The 16,990-nt window shown below is 39.6% G+C and overlaps 1 protein-coding gene across 4 annotated transcripts in view; it reads right to left on the reverse strand.

The window, feature by feature from the left end:
- The window catches only part of NAALADL2 (N-acetylated alpha-linked acidic dipeptidase like 2), a 901,057-nt gene that overhangs the window by 112,921 nt on the left and 771,146 nt on the right, over window positions 1-16,990 (reverse strand). For all 4 annotated transcript variants that reach the window (XM_084639864.1, XM_084639867.1, XM_084639865.1 and 1 more), the window contains one exon: window positions 13,786-13,881. In XM_084639864.1, the coding sequence (XP_084495990.1) occupies window positions 13,786-13,881 (96 nt within the window). The remainder of the gene's footprint in view (window positions 1-13,785; window positions 13,882-16,990) is intronic.

Genomic DNA, 16,990 nt, shown 5'->3' on the forward strand with positions numbered 1-16,990 from the left:
TAGATACTCAAAAGAGTTGGAAAAAAGCCATTTCGCCTAACCTGGATTTTTTCATTAAACAATTCTGAAAAAATTTCCCAGAAAAACATTTTTTTCTGAAATGAAAACAATTTAGAAAAAAATTTCAGAATTGCTTCAGTTTTTAAAAAGAATTATATTAATGTTTTACAATATTTCATGATGTCAGTAGTATCAGTACATATGACGTCATAATACAATATAGTCGTTGAAAAATTCTATTCTATTTTATTTTTAGATTATTTTATTTCACTGTCTGAAAAAACATTAAAGGCAGCTGCTACTTAGTACAGATTGAAACATCTTATTTTCTAGCTCAATTTATCTTCTATCTCTGTTGTAACATAGCCGGCTAGTGCCTCATTTAAATACAAATGCAATGGCACCTGTTACGCATTTGTTTCTTTTTCCTACTGGCCCCTCTTCTCTCTCTGTTTTAGCAGTGAATGCAAACATTGTTTTAAGACCATTTTAAAAGGCTGTTTAAGAAAAAACAAAAACAAACAAATATACAGGATGTTGCTGCAGCCAGTGGCAGGCTCAAAGGCTCCTCCTCCCCGCATGTCCTAGCTCTCAGCAATACACGGGCCATGTCAACACTGATGCTCTTTTCAGTGGTAGCTGTTATTTATCCTCTGCAGTGACTGCCAGTATTCAAGCTGGAGAAGGGAATAGTTCCCTTCCTTTTTTTTTACTTTTACATTTCTTATTTGTGATGTGCTTGTCCTTCCTGCTCTACTCATTTCCAAACAGCATTTGATCTTTAAGAAAAAATAGCCTAGTATAATGCACCTGTGGTATAGTTCATATAAGGTACAGCTGTTCTACTGTTTTTCATTATAGCTTTCATGTCCCATCTGGAACAAAAATGTGCATACAACTTATCTGCAAATGCTATAAGGAGCTTATTTTATGTCAATCTATATTATCTCAAATGTCAACTATAAAAATGGTCCTTCAAATATTACAGCCCATGCATAAATAAGGTCTAACATCTGTAGGTATGGAAGAAAAGAAACCTATCTTTCCACATGGGATCACCTGTAAACTGTTTGCATGAACTAATAGAAGAGGTTCAGCTGGTGTCAGATGGTGCAAGCAGTGATAGAAGGATATTAGAGGGGGTCTCTTGAGTGGGGGTAGCCGATGCATATGGAAAAACATAAGGAAGACCAGTAAACTCCATCTTATGGTTTTCATCATGCACCACAGGATTTGAATGAAGGGGGATGAAATGGTGTGCACCACTCAAAGCGAAATGTACAAACACATGCAGAAGTAGTTAAAAATCAAGGCCACTAAGGCTAAACCTGTAAAAGGCATCCTAAGATACAGGGATTCCATGATTTTCACATTTCAAAACATGCATTCCTGACCTTTGTCATTGTGGAAGGATTGCCATTTTCATATTAGTTCATACATGCTTTAGTATCTGATCGCCCATCGATTCAATATATAAAACAAATGCTACTTATATGACACTCATATAAGTTACGTATTTTCACATAGTTAGTTTTGTTTGTTTTTGTAGAGAGAAAGAAAAATACAAAGATACCCAATAGGGTAGAGAAAACAGGAATTGGTACATACACAAATATTTAATACAGTATTTATATAGTACGTAACAAATAAGATATTTGTGATTGAAGTGGATTATTTACAAAAGAAATGTCAGAGATAGCAATACTGTTGTATTCCTGGTACAGTTTCGTATAAAGTTTAGCTCCCTTGCTCCCACTCTCAGCAGAGAAGCCAGTGATTCAATAGGCACGGACACTGGAGTGCCTCCTTCGGCCTCAAAAGGAAAGAAGGACTGAAATGCATTTGTGGGCACTATGTGCATTGCCAATTCTTGTGCTGCCTTGTCTCTGGGTCAAGAGTAAACTTCATTTACCCACAGTCTTGCAGTCATTCAGTTCAATTTCAAGGAAAGTGTTCATTTGTAGCCTCACCCAAAGAGAAGAGTTGGATTGTAATGTATCTTTTGTATGTTATTTAGATATTTAGGTCAGAAGGGACCATTATGATCATCTAGTCTGACCTCCTGCACAACGCAGGCCACAGAATTTCACCCACCACTCCTGCAAAAAACCTCACACCTATATCTGTGCTATTGAAGTCCTGAAATCGTAGTTTAAAGACTTCAAGGAGCAGAGATTTCTCCAGCCAGTGACCCATGCCCCATGCTACAGAGGAAGGCGAAAAACCTCCAGGGCCTCTTCCAAGGTATGTCTATAACCTGAATGCGACCAAGACATCTTAACTCAAGAAGAAACAAAGGGTATTTCTCCCAGAAACAGAAGAGGAAAAAAAAGTATTTATTGAGGGACATTTGAAACACACCAGTTTTTAAGGTATAAAGGCATAAGGATTCTAGATTATACGACTCCCTCATTGAATCACTATCAGCATCACTAATAACTTTCTCAAGAGCTAGTGATTCAGAAGCCAGAACTCATCATAGAACCAATTACGACATTTCTAGCATGCCTTTTGTCAGTTTGGTCCCTGCCAAAGTAGAATCAGTGCAAAGGTTTCATTGCTGAGAGTCCAAGTGCTGGTGAATGGCCCCATTGGCATTCCCTCAAACACTGCCATTGAAGCTCTCAGCAATGTGCAGTTCCTAAGCAATGTATGTTGTCATATTAAAAGTTACACACAAATATTTTAAAGCCAGTATTGTTAACTCACATAATCATAATCATAATGTAACTATTATGAAACTGTGAGAAAGTTGCAGAATTGTATTGATGGGTCTTATTGAAACAAGTTAATATACCAATGATGTTAATGGAGTATCACCAGATTTATTCCAGTGTGCGAAGAGATTGAGGTCCAAGTTGTTTGCACTAATTCACCTATTGCCTATGGTGAGGCACATTCCATGTCCAGCTGTAACAATGTCTCAAGGCTCCAGCTGACAGATCACTAACTCTTGTTCTGCAACTTGCTCCAATAATGAAGACTTGGGCCAATGTTTGTTTACACTAGGGCTAACTTGCCATTATAACACCACTTCTTCTACCATCAGGCAGCCCATATATTTCTCCCATTGCACCCAACCTTTTAACCCATCCCAGGCCTTCCAGCAAACAACCCCATATTTGCCTTCAAACAACTAGTCTCTAACACAGGGGTCTCAAAGTCCCGGCCCGCGGGCCATCTGTGGCCAGAGAACCTCCCCACTGTGGCCTGCAAAGGAGAGACACAGGCAGACACACGGGGTAATCTCTGCTGTAGGCACCGCCCCCCACAGCTCCCATTGGCTGAGGGAGAGGGACAGAGAGATCATCATTAGTTGCCATGCAGAGTCAACCATGGAGCCAGCATCATTAGTTGCCGGGCAGAGTCAGCCAGGGAGATTGTCACTTTTTTCCACAATGAATATAAACAAGTCAAAATACTGAAAAAAGAAAAGGAGGACTAGTGACACCTTAGAGACGAACCAATTTATTTGAGCACAAGCTTTCGTGAGCTACAGCTCACTTCATCGGATGCAGCTCACGAAAGCTCATGCTCAAATAAATTGGTCAGTCTCTAAGGTGCCACTCGTCCTCCTTTTCTTTTTGCGAACACAGACTAACACAGCTGTTACTCTGAAACCTGTCAAAATACTGAACACAACTATCTGATGCACACCTTGCTGCAATCCTAAAGGTTTCAACTGCTCAGTGACTGATACCAAATATCAACAAACTCACAGAAGTGAAGCATTGCTGGGTGTCTGGCAAACACTAAACACTCTCTGGCAGGTGAAGAATTGTATAAAGTTGTTTGACAATTTTATTATTTCTAAGAAATTCAAAATAAAAAAGACAATATGAACGTTTTCTTTTTTGAGCACCATCTTCAGTAACATTATTGGCCCGCTGGGAGGATTTGAGGACTGACACTGGCCCGAAGGTAAATTGAGTTGAGACCTCTGCTCTAACATATGCTGATCTGACAGCTATTCTAAGCCATCAGAGCACCTACATGCTCTGATTATACACTGTTTGCCTCTTAATTAGACACTCATTCACCATTCACCATTTCACCTGGTGAACCCAAGAATACCTTTACCTTATTCATTGGGTTAGGTTAGATTAGTTATGCTAATCAGCCACCATAGGCTGACAATTAACCCTAATTAGCTAATCCTTTACTCTTAAACATAACCTCAGGTATTTATGTTTTAAACTTTTCATAGATTCTAGTACCAGATAATTCACACATTAGATTTCATTAAGGTTCCACGGTACCTCTCTTTGAGAATGCAGCCAATGGGCACTTTACCAATGACTCCACTGGGTGCAGGTTCAAGCCTTTTATGCACAGAACAGGTGCAACATAGGCAGTTGCAGTTTAAGCTTCTCCCACACTGATCTTGCTAGTGTCCATCTGCTGCTATGGGTGAAAGACTGTCTCAATCTCCAGGATCTGTGGCCTCTTATTGTAGACTGACACTGAAATGCCAAATGTGCTAGTGGTCCTATGCTGTGAATAGCTAGGAACTAGACTAAGACCACTGTGCTAGCAGGCTACCTAGAAGCCAGTAGACAACTCACACTTGTTCTGGAAACAGACGGTTTTGATGACCTAGTTTACCCACAACCATTTTGGCCCTCTGTGTGGACAGCACCCATGATGAGTCAAGTATTTCACAAGCCACCCATATGTAATTTACATGCAGTTTGGCATTTTATAATACTGTTTGAACATTTACTTTGTGCATATCTTTAAATTGTACAGCATCTTCATAGCTGGATCAGAATAAATAAATCCTGACTTAATAAAATAAATATTGCTTTTATGACAATCACTATGCAACAAATGAATCGCTTATGCTGTGATTTTAACATTTTCTCAGTTTCTAAATCTCAATTTGATATGATAAAGCTACTCTGACTTCAATGCATATATACTAACTGTGTCCTAAAATACCAATTATGGGTGGATCTTCGAAGGGACAGACATAGCATCATTCAAATCAAGCCCAACCTGATCACTAAAAGAGTCATGATTGTAATTTAAAATGCATTTTCTCTGACATAAGCAGTTGAGAAAGGGCAATGTTATAAAGGCATGGCACTCAGACTTTGATGCTTTCTAGTGAGATTTTTCTTTGGGCATTACAACTTGGTAAAGGAAAATTGAAGATTATGCATAGAGGCATAGATGACTGTTAAAATATTAATTTGCACTAGCAGCTGATGGACACTATTCAAATTAGGAAGCACCAAGATATGGAGCATTACACATATGATTACAATATACTATTGCCTGCTTTTTAGGCCTTAGCATGGACCAAGTGCCACAGAGCATCATGTGTAAAGTCCTGAGGTAGCCCACAATTCTCTGAGTCTACCTACATTCAGACTTCATCATCATCTTACCACACACACAAAACATTGCGAACAGATTCATGACCTACAGTTCCAAAAAAACCAAAACAAGCCACCACCACTACAGGTCTCTCTACCTCTTGAGATAAGAAGCATAATTTTGCTAGCTCAGCTTTGCAAAAGAATCAAATACTTGATATTTGTGTTCCATCCCCTAAACAGCAATGGTACAATACTCATATACATAGTATTTACAGTCTAAATCAGCTGTTTAGAGCACAACTTGTAAAAACTTTGCTTCTTCACTCAGGATTCGTAGAAAAGGCAGGTTGACTGAAATGACGTGTGGTGGATATGCTGATGACTTATTGCTAATGAGGGAGTCACCTTCACTGTTACATTCATAAGGGCAGTCTATTAATAGGGCAATACATTTAAAACATATATGATGTATTATTTTCTGAGTGTAAAGTGCACAGAGTTTAAGAAAAACTCCCATTTGAAGATGGGATGGTACCAAGGCTGGAGAAGCTGGAAGGGATTTATCCATTTCTAAATGATACATGCAATTTTGGCAAGTGCACTGATATTGCCTTTTCAATTTGTTTGTTTGATTTCATGTCATAAGTCAGCAGGATTCTGTCCTCTGTGTTTAAGTTGGGGACAGAACAGCTTCAAGAATGGAAGTCAGGTTGGTGAGGCGGGAGTCTTTAAAAAAAAAAAAACCTCTGTCGGAGGTATATAATTTAGCAGCAAAAATACCCAGAGTGCATGAGATAAGCTTTTCATACAACTGTGGGTACATCCACACTGCAATAAAACAAACCCTCACACCAAATGTCAGAGCTCAGGTCAACTGACCCAGGCTCATGGGGTTAAGGCTGCAGAGCTAAAAATTGCAGTATAGACGTTCGGGCTCGGGCAGGAGCCTGGGCTTTGAGTTTCAGAGCCCAGGCTCCAGCCTGAGCCCAAAGATCTACACTGCAATTTTTAGCCTTGCAGCACGAGTCAGCTGACCTAGGTCAGCCATGGCCATGCTGTGGGTCTTTTATTTCAATGTAGACATACCATAAAACTCGCAGAATGCAAAGCACTTTGTAAGTAACTATTCACAGTTACTAAAATCAGACACTAGGTGCTAGATTCTCAGGTAGGGTAAATCCATTACACCAGCTGAAGAACAGGCTCAGAACTACAAAAATTATATTAGTTATACAGGGGTCAGTGGGAGTAGGCCCATCAATTGGTATTCTGTATGCATTATTCAGGTTCATGCATTTTAGTGTGCAAGACAATTTCTTCTCATCATTTTATGAGTATGCAGGAAGCAGAGTCAGATTAAATATGATAACCAACACTATCCATGGACCAAACTGCACGTTGCCTTGAATGCTGACAGCACTGTCAGGGATCTCAATCAAATTTTAATTGCATTGTGCCAGAACTTCAAGGGTCAGCTCTAGTCAATACAATGCAGGAAAGTAGGAGTCACATGTCTGCGTGTAGTAGGAATATGTCCATTTTTAAATCATAACCAGTGTGCCCATCAGGACAGAATATTTGGTGCAACGCTAGCCATTTACTCCCTTAATTCTGAAGAGAGAAAATTCCTTTAACATGCTGCATTATTTGGTGAAAGGACAATTTAGTGATTAGCTTCGGCTTGAAAAAGGAATCAATTGTTGACAGCCTCATTTTAAATAACAATGTGCTTATAAGTAGTAAAAGCAGCCAACTGCATAAGCTATAATATTTCAAGTAATATAATGAAAACAATAAAATAAACCTCTCTATGATGGAAAATATGTAGTCAGTATAAACTCCAATTTCAGCAAATGAATTCTTTGTTTGAATTTAACTATACATTTGTGAATGAAGAAAGGCAAGACAGGTCTGTGATATTCCCCTCATGGGAAAGAGGGGTGCTTTAAAAACCTAGATCCAGTTTACGGCAGTTTGATTCTTTATTAGAAACAACGTTCACTCTCCACATTTTACAAGTATATGCATTAGCGCTTTTTTTCACTTATTTAATATGTCAGAAAACATATAGTGCATCTCTCCATGGAGATACTCTGCATGGAATAACAATAATTTGGTGTAAAAATATAGAGCCTGGAGTGTTTTTTTAAAAAGGCATAATTTGAGCACGTAGCTTCAGAGTACCGCAAAGAAAATGTAAAGTATCCTTTCAGATTAAGCAACAGTATTAAAAATGCTTATACATTTCTTTAACTATCTTTCTTTACATCTTAAATCTAAATGATATTTCCACTTAAGAGACTCTGACAAAAGCCTGATAATTCAACCTGCCAAGATACACCAAGGTTTCCTAGGTGTCTAGAGAATCGCATCAAAAATTCTATCGACATCATTAATACAACTTGGCTTTGAAACTCAAAAGACCAAATAAAAGAAGGCTATTTTGTCTCTCTCTGTTTAATTCATAAAAGGCTACAGAACTTTATTTTCAAAGTTACAAGATCTTAAGAGAGATGTTTCTGCATTCTTATCCACCTCCTCTGTTTTACTTTCACTTGAATAACAATGCAGATCTTTATTTTCAGGCAGCAGTATTCCAAGAAAAACCAGCAGGCGTACAATAGCTAGTATACTCAAAAATATTCTAATGGTTTGCTTTAGAACAGGACAAAAAGCAAAATAATAATAATACGAATAATAAACCCAAAAAACAAAGCACCAAGTCTCATGTATCATTCATAAGAATGAAGTACAATAGGCTGACTTCTACTACTATTCATACAGTGACCACGGATAACGAATCAAAAATAGAATGGGCAGAATAGGCACGGTTTAAATGATCTATGGAACTGAAATTTCCTTTCTTTTACTAGATCAGACATTTCCATTAAGAGTGAACTGAAATGTGTTTTTTTCTTTTTAAAAGAAATAAAACTTTATTGAGCCTTTTCCCCCTCAGGGGGATCACATTGAAAATCAATACGCATACAGCATACAGAAAATATGTTTAGAGTTGGGAACGTGCAAATGTATAAATACACAGTCAGGTTTTGTTCCCTACTAGTAATCTGAAAACCATGAGTTCTAACTGCTGAACAGATAATACAATTATTCCTTTTCAACCATCTCTCTTTTTCCCCTTTTCTCTCACTATAATTAATCGCTAGCTAAGTAACTTCAGAAACTGAACAAAGACACAGCAAAACAGAGTGTAGCGGTATAGAACCTAAAAACTGACTCTGTTTGAAAGAGTTTTGCCAGGTAGCTTTTGATACCAAAGAGGACTGAGAACATCAAGAAAAGGATTTAAAAAGTCTGACCATGAAGGCAAGAGAAGAAGTAGGACTGACTCTTGAATGCTGTTGCCCTAGATGAACTTCAATGTGTTCAATGATTCTAACCCATCCCTTTTTAAACTATTCTACTGGGTTATTTATTACAGAATTAAGCTTTCTGCTGTGTAATAATTACATTTCCTTTTTACTATATCTCCCTTGTGTTTGCATTTTTCTTCTCACTCTTGTTTGTTTCTGAATTCTTTTTCTTCCTTGATTTCCCTCAGTTTTATTTTTCTATGTCCAGTAACTGTTCTCTCTGTCATTCCATCTCACTTCTTTCCCCTTATGCCTTTGTCTGTGTTGTGTTCTCTCCTAGCATCCCCATTAAAAACAAACAAACAAAAAAAACCACATTCCCTGCTCCCCTTCAATTTCTCCCTCCTTCTTTCCTGTCTTTTTCCCATCCATCCTTCCCTTTGGTTAGCAAAAGAAGTTCACTTCTGAGTCAGGACTGCAGAAGTAGGCCTCAAACATATAGATTCTGTCAAGCAAAGTCAATTAAAACTTCTATTTAAAGACATCAATGATGTGTGCAGTGACCATGATATATTTGTGTGAAAGCAAGTCCAGAACTCTCTGCAAGTCCAGTTTGCTATTTTCTGAACAACAATATGAGTGAATAGTGTTATCCATGTCCAACAGGGACAGGAGTACAGACATCTGGGCCCACCCCTTCTGCCTGATACACTTGAGATTTTCTGGATTCTCTCCCTGTCCTCAAAGTTTTTAACTGCACGTCAGTAGTGCCATCATAAGAGGAAGGTTAAGACAATAGAGAACCTATCAGCATTATTATTTAATCCCAGAACCCTTTGATTTTTATACAGGCCCAAGCTACATGAAAATATACTGGCTTTGGGTTTGGCACTCTCAATAGATTGCAGGCACCCAGTTACCACAGGATATGTCTCCCCTGGAGCTAGAGGTGTGGCTAGCAGCTTGAGGAGACATAACTGCACTAACTCTGATTGAGACAGTACACTACAAATAGAAGCATTAGCACGGTGGCGTGAGCAGCAGGATGAGCGAGCCCCCTGAGTATGATCATGTCCGAGACCCCCAAGTACGTACTTGAGTGGCTAGTCCCTCCAGCCAGAATAGCTACAATTCTATTTTTAGCACACTAGCTTGATGAGAGCTAGAACAGATGTGTCTCCTCAAGCTGGAAATTGTACCTTCAAGATACTGTATAGACCTACCCATAGCTGGAGTATATTCAAGGGAGTGGTGTCCTCAGAATACAAGCTGACTGTGCTCTACCCTAATCTCTTTAAACTTCCCACTGACTAGTGATGTTCTAGTGCAAAGGCACATGAGAAAAGACAATGTGTGACTCTGAAGTCAACAGTATTCCCAACCCCCAACATTCAGAAATCATGAATCAGGCCCTCAAAAAAAAATCACAAGATTATTTTAAAAAAAATTATGATTCTTAAGCCAATACATTTTAAGCTTTCTTTGCCCTCTGGGTTATAGAGCCTTTAGGTTGTGCTTAAGTCATGTTTTCCAGCTTTTCTTTGCCACCATGAGGGCTAATGAAAGCTGAGATTCTCACAAATCCTGGAGTTGGAGCCTTAAGAAAAAACAACAAATAAAGTGAGACATGCTATAAAATCACAGGAGTTGTCAACACTGCGACACTCAAACTTTCAATGTTATACAGCCTGTTAGTGCTACAGCAAACTGTAAGCATCCATCATCATCTACATTGCTGCTCTGCAAGACTCTTAGGTCTTGGATCTTTTCTTACAGAACTTTGACAACCTGATATTAATGTTTGCATTCAAGCGTGGGTTCATGTGAATAAATAAAATATTATGTACTGGGTAGGCAATCCACCTTGTAGTAGCTGCTCTGTATCATCTCCTCTGGAGTCCAACTCCTGACATTCAGACTTCTGATATAACTGTATACTTTATTCTTGCTATTTCATACCCATATATTGTATATAAAAACGTGCCCATATCCATATTGTACATTCCAAGCATGGACATCACTGAATGTACACAGTAAAACGGTAGTTGAGCCAAAATGTTTTGCAGTACATTTATGCTACCACAAATGGCCAGAATAATTTAAGCCTCTTTCTTTTATACATGTTACCCCTTTACCGAAATTTCTCCATGTACATACCTGTACTTTGAAAGAATTAAGAGCAGGTACCACTAATAATGTAAAAAATTTGCTGTCACGTTGGAACCCATAGCATGGAAATCAGTCTCACGTAAAAAGACCAGTGGAATAGTTTCTAATCAAAAGACTTGTCTGAACCCTGATTACATATCCTGAAACTCTCTTGCATGGACATGCAGCCACCAGTATCAAATGTAGGGTTGACAGAAAACAAGCTTGCCAAGGAAAAATAGAAATGGCATGATACCTCAGGCACAGAGGCAAGAATTCAACGAACAATTCAGGCTTTACAATTAATAACACATCTTACAAAAATAAGTTAAAGGAGCTGGATTGTTACAACAACAAGCTACAACAGGCTTTGATTAGTAGGTTATTGGTGACAGATAAAAGTCCACTGAATGGGAATCCACTGACTTCAATGGTCTTCAGACCACATCTGAGACAGTTAGAGGTACTCAAATCAGAAGGAGCCTAGGGTGTGCATCATTAGCCCTCTAAATGCTCATCCATTTATGGCTGACAGCTCTTGCTATCCAGTACAGCCATGTTGCTTCTCTCCACCACACAGAATATATATGTGCGAGTGTGAGAACAAACTTTACTTTCATGGGCCATATCCTCAGATGGCATAATCTGATTTAGCTCCATTGATGTCAATGGAGCTACACCAATTTACACAAGCTGAGGATCTGGCCCCATGACTCTATGTGCTATTTATCTCCATAAAAGTATTTTGGGATATAGCAAGAAACACACTGCAAAAATAACACTGAAGCATACTGTATTCTACACAGTTTTATCCCAAGAGACTTGCAATGAGCAATGGGAAGCTGTGAAACTACTATAAAGTCATGTGTGATATTCCAAAATATTAACAGACAACTCTCTCATTACTTTATTAAAGCATGTTTTTCTAGGCTAATCAACAGGTACTGAGGGACTATTCAAAGGTAGAGTATTCATCGTGGTCATGGTTCATCATGAAACAATGATTAAATGATTCACATCTCCTCCAGCCTCAGGGTTCAAAGATGGGGGTCTCATGATCCCTTTTAAGTTGCTTTGACATGAAGGACCCATGTCATAACAGCCACCTTTCCTGCCAGGAAGGACCAGAGGGGACTCCCCCATCATTACTGCTCCTTAATCTTCAGTACTCCCAGCCTCTTGCAGCCTGAGGCTCAAAAGACCATGTCTGTTTTTTTTTAAAATCCAGAGGAGTTACTATCTATCTTATCAGTGCAGCTGCAGCACCTGCCTGCTAAGCCTACACCCTGCTAAGCCTCGGGAATTTTTTGTTAGAAGTGTGTCCACAGCAGCTGCTTTTCTAAGTGAAATAACTCCAAATATAAAAAGCACTCAGTTCACAAGGCCCATGTATTTGTAACTTATAAGAAATCCTGTTCTTACGCTCTTATAACTTAAGAAAAAGCATCTGGTTGCATTAAGTTCAATTTGTTTGTAGTCTTACATCTTGTTAGAGCCAGGGCTTATTGGAGTTGTAGCAGGGTTTATTCTCACCTGGGGGGTCTACTTGTGGCTGCAGCTGGGGATTAGCTCTCTCATAGTCACAGAGCTTCCTCTTAATGGTGTGACCCTCTGGCCAGGTCATTATACAGTTTTCCCCTTCCAGGGTAACAAAGTCTCACCTGATCAGCTGTCCGGGTGCCATTCCAGGCAGTCTTCCCATTCAAGACTGACACTTTCCCAGAAGAATTCAGGCCTGCCCACTATTCCAGGCTCCAGCAGAAGGGACCCTCTGCCCAGCAACTGAGGTCTGCTCAAGCTCCGAGCCTGTTGCTGCTTCCCTGGGCTCTTTCCTACCTCTCTTCTCTATCTTCTTGCCCACCTCTGGGTTTACCACTGGTGTGTCCCCTGCTCCCCATGGCTACTTTCCCTTCCCAGCTTCTGCCCAGGGTGTGTAGTGCAAAGCAGGATCCCAGGGCTTACTCTCTGCCTAGAACTCCTCCTTGAACCTAGCTAACTCCCCTCCTCACTAAAGAGTGACTACTGAGCTCCTCCCTATAGCCCTTTTCCACCAACTTTCTCTCTTTCTAAGCCTCATTCCAGCTCCTCCCCCAGCTAGGCTTCATCAGCCATTAGGCCTTATCAGTCCTTGGCTCTCCTGGAGGTGCAGCCTGTAAGGTTAATTGGCTTATTTCACCTGTTCAGGCTTTGTATGGGGTAGACACCCCATCACAGGAAGGATGTGAGGAGGAAAGAGGAAATGAGAGCATCTTGGAGGACCAGGGAGAGGTTGCTAGGATATACTAGCAGATTGTTTGGAGGCACACTCAGGTCATATTAGAAGGCTGAGAGAAGAGCTAGAAAACATTCAGATGTTTTAGATAAGCATTTGACCTTTGTCTTGTCAGGTTGGCCATTCATCAGAAGCTAGCAGGCAATACAATAATACTATATCTCTTCTAGTGGCAGAACCCAACCTAGGGGCCCTCTAAAACCAAAGACACAACCTCCAGTAACTTGTTCTCTACTGGGGAGGCTGGAGCCAGCCAGTGTTGCTCAGAAAGCGAGTTGGTCACGTTACCTGGGAGATACACTGATTCAGTGCCACTCTTGGGGAGGATCCAGGAAGAATTCCTGTGGTGTCCCAGTCATAAATTAGCCATTCACTTGTAGTAGATTTCCCACAAAAAGGATGGTGCAACACTCTGCCATCCAGTGAATGGTACCAATTCAACTGTGCAACATGTCTCTGACCATGAGACAGGAAGTTACATAAAATACAGCTTATATAAGGTTACAAGTTTTCTTTGTTCATGCAATCTCATCAGTATCCCCAGTAGTGCACATAACAATACTAATATGACTGAAAGACCCACATGTTACTTTTAGCTATGAAATAAACAGACTCCTAGGAAGGAGACATTTCATCTTTGAAAACAGCTTGTCTGACTAACAAGCACAATTTGCCAACATGAAATAAAGCATTTGTGACTTAGGTAAGGCGTCTCAATTTCCCTTACCTTAGCAATGGTCTCATGCAGGTTGAACAAGGGATCCAACTCTTCAGTTACTGTGTTATGTGCAGGAAAGAGAGCTTCAAAGAGAAAGCTTGGACTCTGTGGAAAAAAGAGAAGAGAAATCTTTTAGGACTCCAAATGGACTTCCTTTGTCAGATGCTTATTGGATTTTGTTTCAAGATTCAAAGGACTGCACATTGTTTTAAAGTTTGTGCTGATTATTAGCGTTCATCTTACTGATCTAAATGAATCATTCCAAGCTGCTGAAACAGACACCAAGAGCCTAGTTTTATAACTGTTTCTGGAAGGATGGTTGTCTTCATAATTATATTTCCCAATACAGTTGAGTCTTCTACCTAGAAGTAGAAGATCCACACTGATTTCATTTTAAGCTAGCTAGCAATTTGATGTTTGAGGTGATCAATTATGTTTAGTGTTCAGAAGATATACACATATGATAATAAGGGATAGATAGATATGTCCTGTGTAAGAGTAATTCCACACACACACAGAGGTCATTAAATTTTATGTGATGTGCACTTCTTTTTGTACAATAAGCAAGAAGGAGGTCAGACTGCCCCTGTCAAAGGCCCACATGAGCCCAGCACCTTAGGGAATAGGTTTGCATCAGACTTACAGAAAACAAATTAACACTGAACTCAAGATAGCCACCTACATGTTAAACTCCTTAACATAAACAATTTTCATTCACAGAGGTCCAAAGCAAATACACTAATCAAGGTTGGGGTCCTGACTGGCCAGGTTACTTGGCTTAAGGCAGGGAGATTGATTCTTCCTTTCCTCCCTCCCTCTCCTGACTTTACCCAAACGTGTCCCCTAGCAGAAACAGCCAGCTCTTTTTATCTGGCCTGCTGGGCCTTGATTGGCCTCCACCTGCTCCTGCTCCATCTAGGTGCCAGAGGACCAACTCTTGGTGGTTTGGTTGGCAGCTCATCATGGCAGGCTGCTCTAAGCCACCTCTGGAGAGGTCAACTTGTCTTCTTCCCTTACAGCAGGATACCTTCTGAGGGGGGGAAGCACTAAGGCAGGGTGCTTGAAGGTAGTGGAGCCTCTGGCAAGGGGCAACAACTGCCAGGTACACCCCATCACAGCCCCTTTGTTGTCACAAGCAATAATTGATACTAATGTGGCGACTCAGTCCATACTGCAAAGTACTCCACATGGAATCTGAACACCATACTGAACTTACTCTCTCAGGAGAAGTTTGATTTAATTTAATTTTTTTTACAAAAACTGATCAGGATCTGGTTGGATTTAGAATACTATGAAACCAAGCCTGATTCTAAACTGGCTGGGGACCTGGATTAAAAGAGTTTAATGCATGAATATTAATACTCAGAAAAACTTTCTAAAAACAAGCATGTGATATAAGTGCATGAAATAGTTAGGAAAAGAAATCTGCACCACTGTTTTATGTTTACAGTTAGAATAGTGTGTGCAGGGAGAGAAAGGAAGAGAGTTGTTAGTCTTATTATTTGTACTGTCTCATTGGACTCTGTATAATTTGAAGGGTTTCTTATGAATTCTCTGCAGAATGACTGTTATCCTATAATCCTTTATCTGACAACCCTCCCTGAATTTCTAGAATCCAGTTTCCAATTACAGCAGGGCAATCTCAGAGCAGATGTCTGTCTTCTTCCAGAGGCCACCTATCTTTCTCTGTGAAGGACACACAGTGCTCAGACATTAACAGCCACTCATCAAGCGGGGCTAAGTAGAGAATGTATTATTAGTTAAATTAATTTATATTTAAGGTACAAATCATGGAATATAAGCATCTTGGGGCAGAAACTGTATTTTCATAGAGTTTTGTACAGCACCTAGTAAAATGTGGCCCCGATCCCCATTGGGGCCTCAGAGTGCTATTATAATACAAATAATTCTACCATCAAGTAAGTTGAATTTGCACTCTAGGATCAGAAATGGCTAAAAATCACTCTGCAGTACTGTGTTTACACTGCTATAAAATTAACAGTGGTGCATGTCTAAATTCTTTTGGGATTAAGTTGCAAGGAGGGTCTAGTGCAGACTATAATATGGTTGAAGAAGTTCTGAATTTGAGTTGACCATCTTATCTATTCTGGCTTTTCTTTCCCAGCTGATTACGCTCAGACAGACCTGTGGACAATACTGACAGATATTACAGAATGTTCTTAGAGGCATTTCCTTTCTACTGGATAATGTACCAGTGGATACCAATGCCTGTCAGACTAACATTTTTGAGGTTTCTCCATCCAGACATTTATTGACGTCCAATAGCCCCTGCCCACATCTGCCAGAAAAGACTCCTACCTAGTATGCACATATATTAAAGTTGTGCCTTTGGGAACTGTAAATCTGGCAACCACATTTAATCATGTAGCCAGAACATTATTTTCATTTAGAGATTGCATGCTGTCAAGTGGTGAAATAAAGCTTTGGTTAAAAACAATGTTAACACTGCTCTGAAGTTTAACTGGACTGATTTGTAATGCCTGCATCCTCCAACCTTTTTCACTTGCTTCGGATACCTAGGAACATTCTCTGGAAGTGAGCTGGAGGGAGACAAACTAGAGGCTTTGTCCTGGCTCATGCACAATTTATACTCATGCCTGAGCCTGGCTCTTTCATACAATGGGTTTTAGGTTTTGTGAAGGGCAAGCAGAAATGCTATTTTGGCAAACACTTTAGTTGGTCTTAATCCCAATGAAGTCACATCCTTCCAAGTTAAAAAACAAACAGCCCATAAAATATATGTGAATTATGCATCCACTGGCGGGTACAGTGTTATCTCTGTAATATACACGTTGAGACATGGAAAGTCAATGGGAGCAGGGCATTAAATTTCTCCCATCATTGGGCAGATATATTTCTCCCATCATTTGTAATTCTATAACACTTTGAAGTTTGGAGGAAAAACAGATATATGGATATACAGACATATAAAATGTATCAGTCAATGTTCCCCTTTCATCCTGGGATGACCGTTTCTGATGATTTCCCACAAGTCCCAAAACTTCCTTAAAAATAATATTATGGAATTAGCACACAGATGCATGACTGAAAACAAAGATTTGGACATTGTATAATCTGTCACAGAAGTATCAGAAAAATAAATGATGTAATACATTGCTTGACGTTATTCTTCTCTTCAGAGGAATATCACACATTTTTTGTAAGATCTCAGGCAAACCCCTTGAAGTCATTT

The sequence above is a fragment of the Lepidochelys olivacea genome (assembly GCF_965140295.1).
Source record: "Lepidochelys olivacea isolate rLepOli2 genome assembly, chromosome: 9".
NCBI classification, from domain to species: domain Eukaryota; kingdom Metazoa; phylum Chordata; order Testudines; family Cheloniidae; genus Lepidochelys; species Lepidochelys olivacea.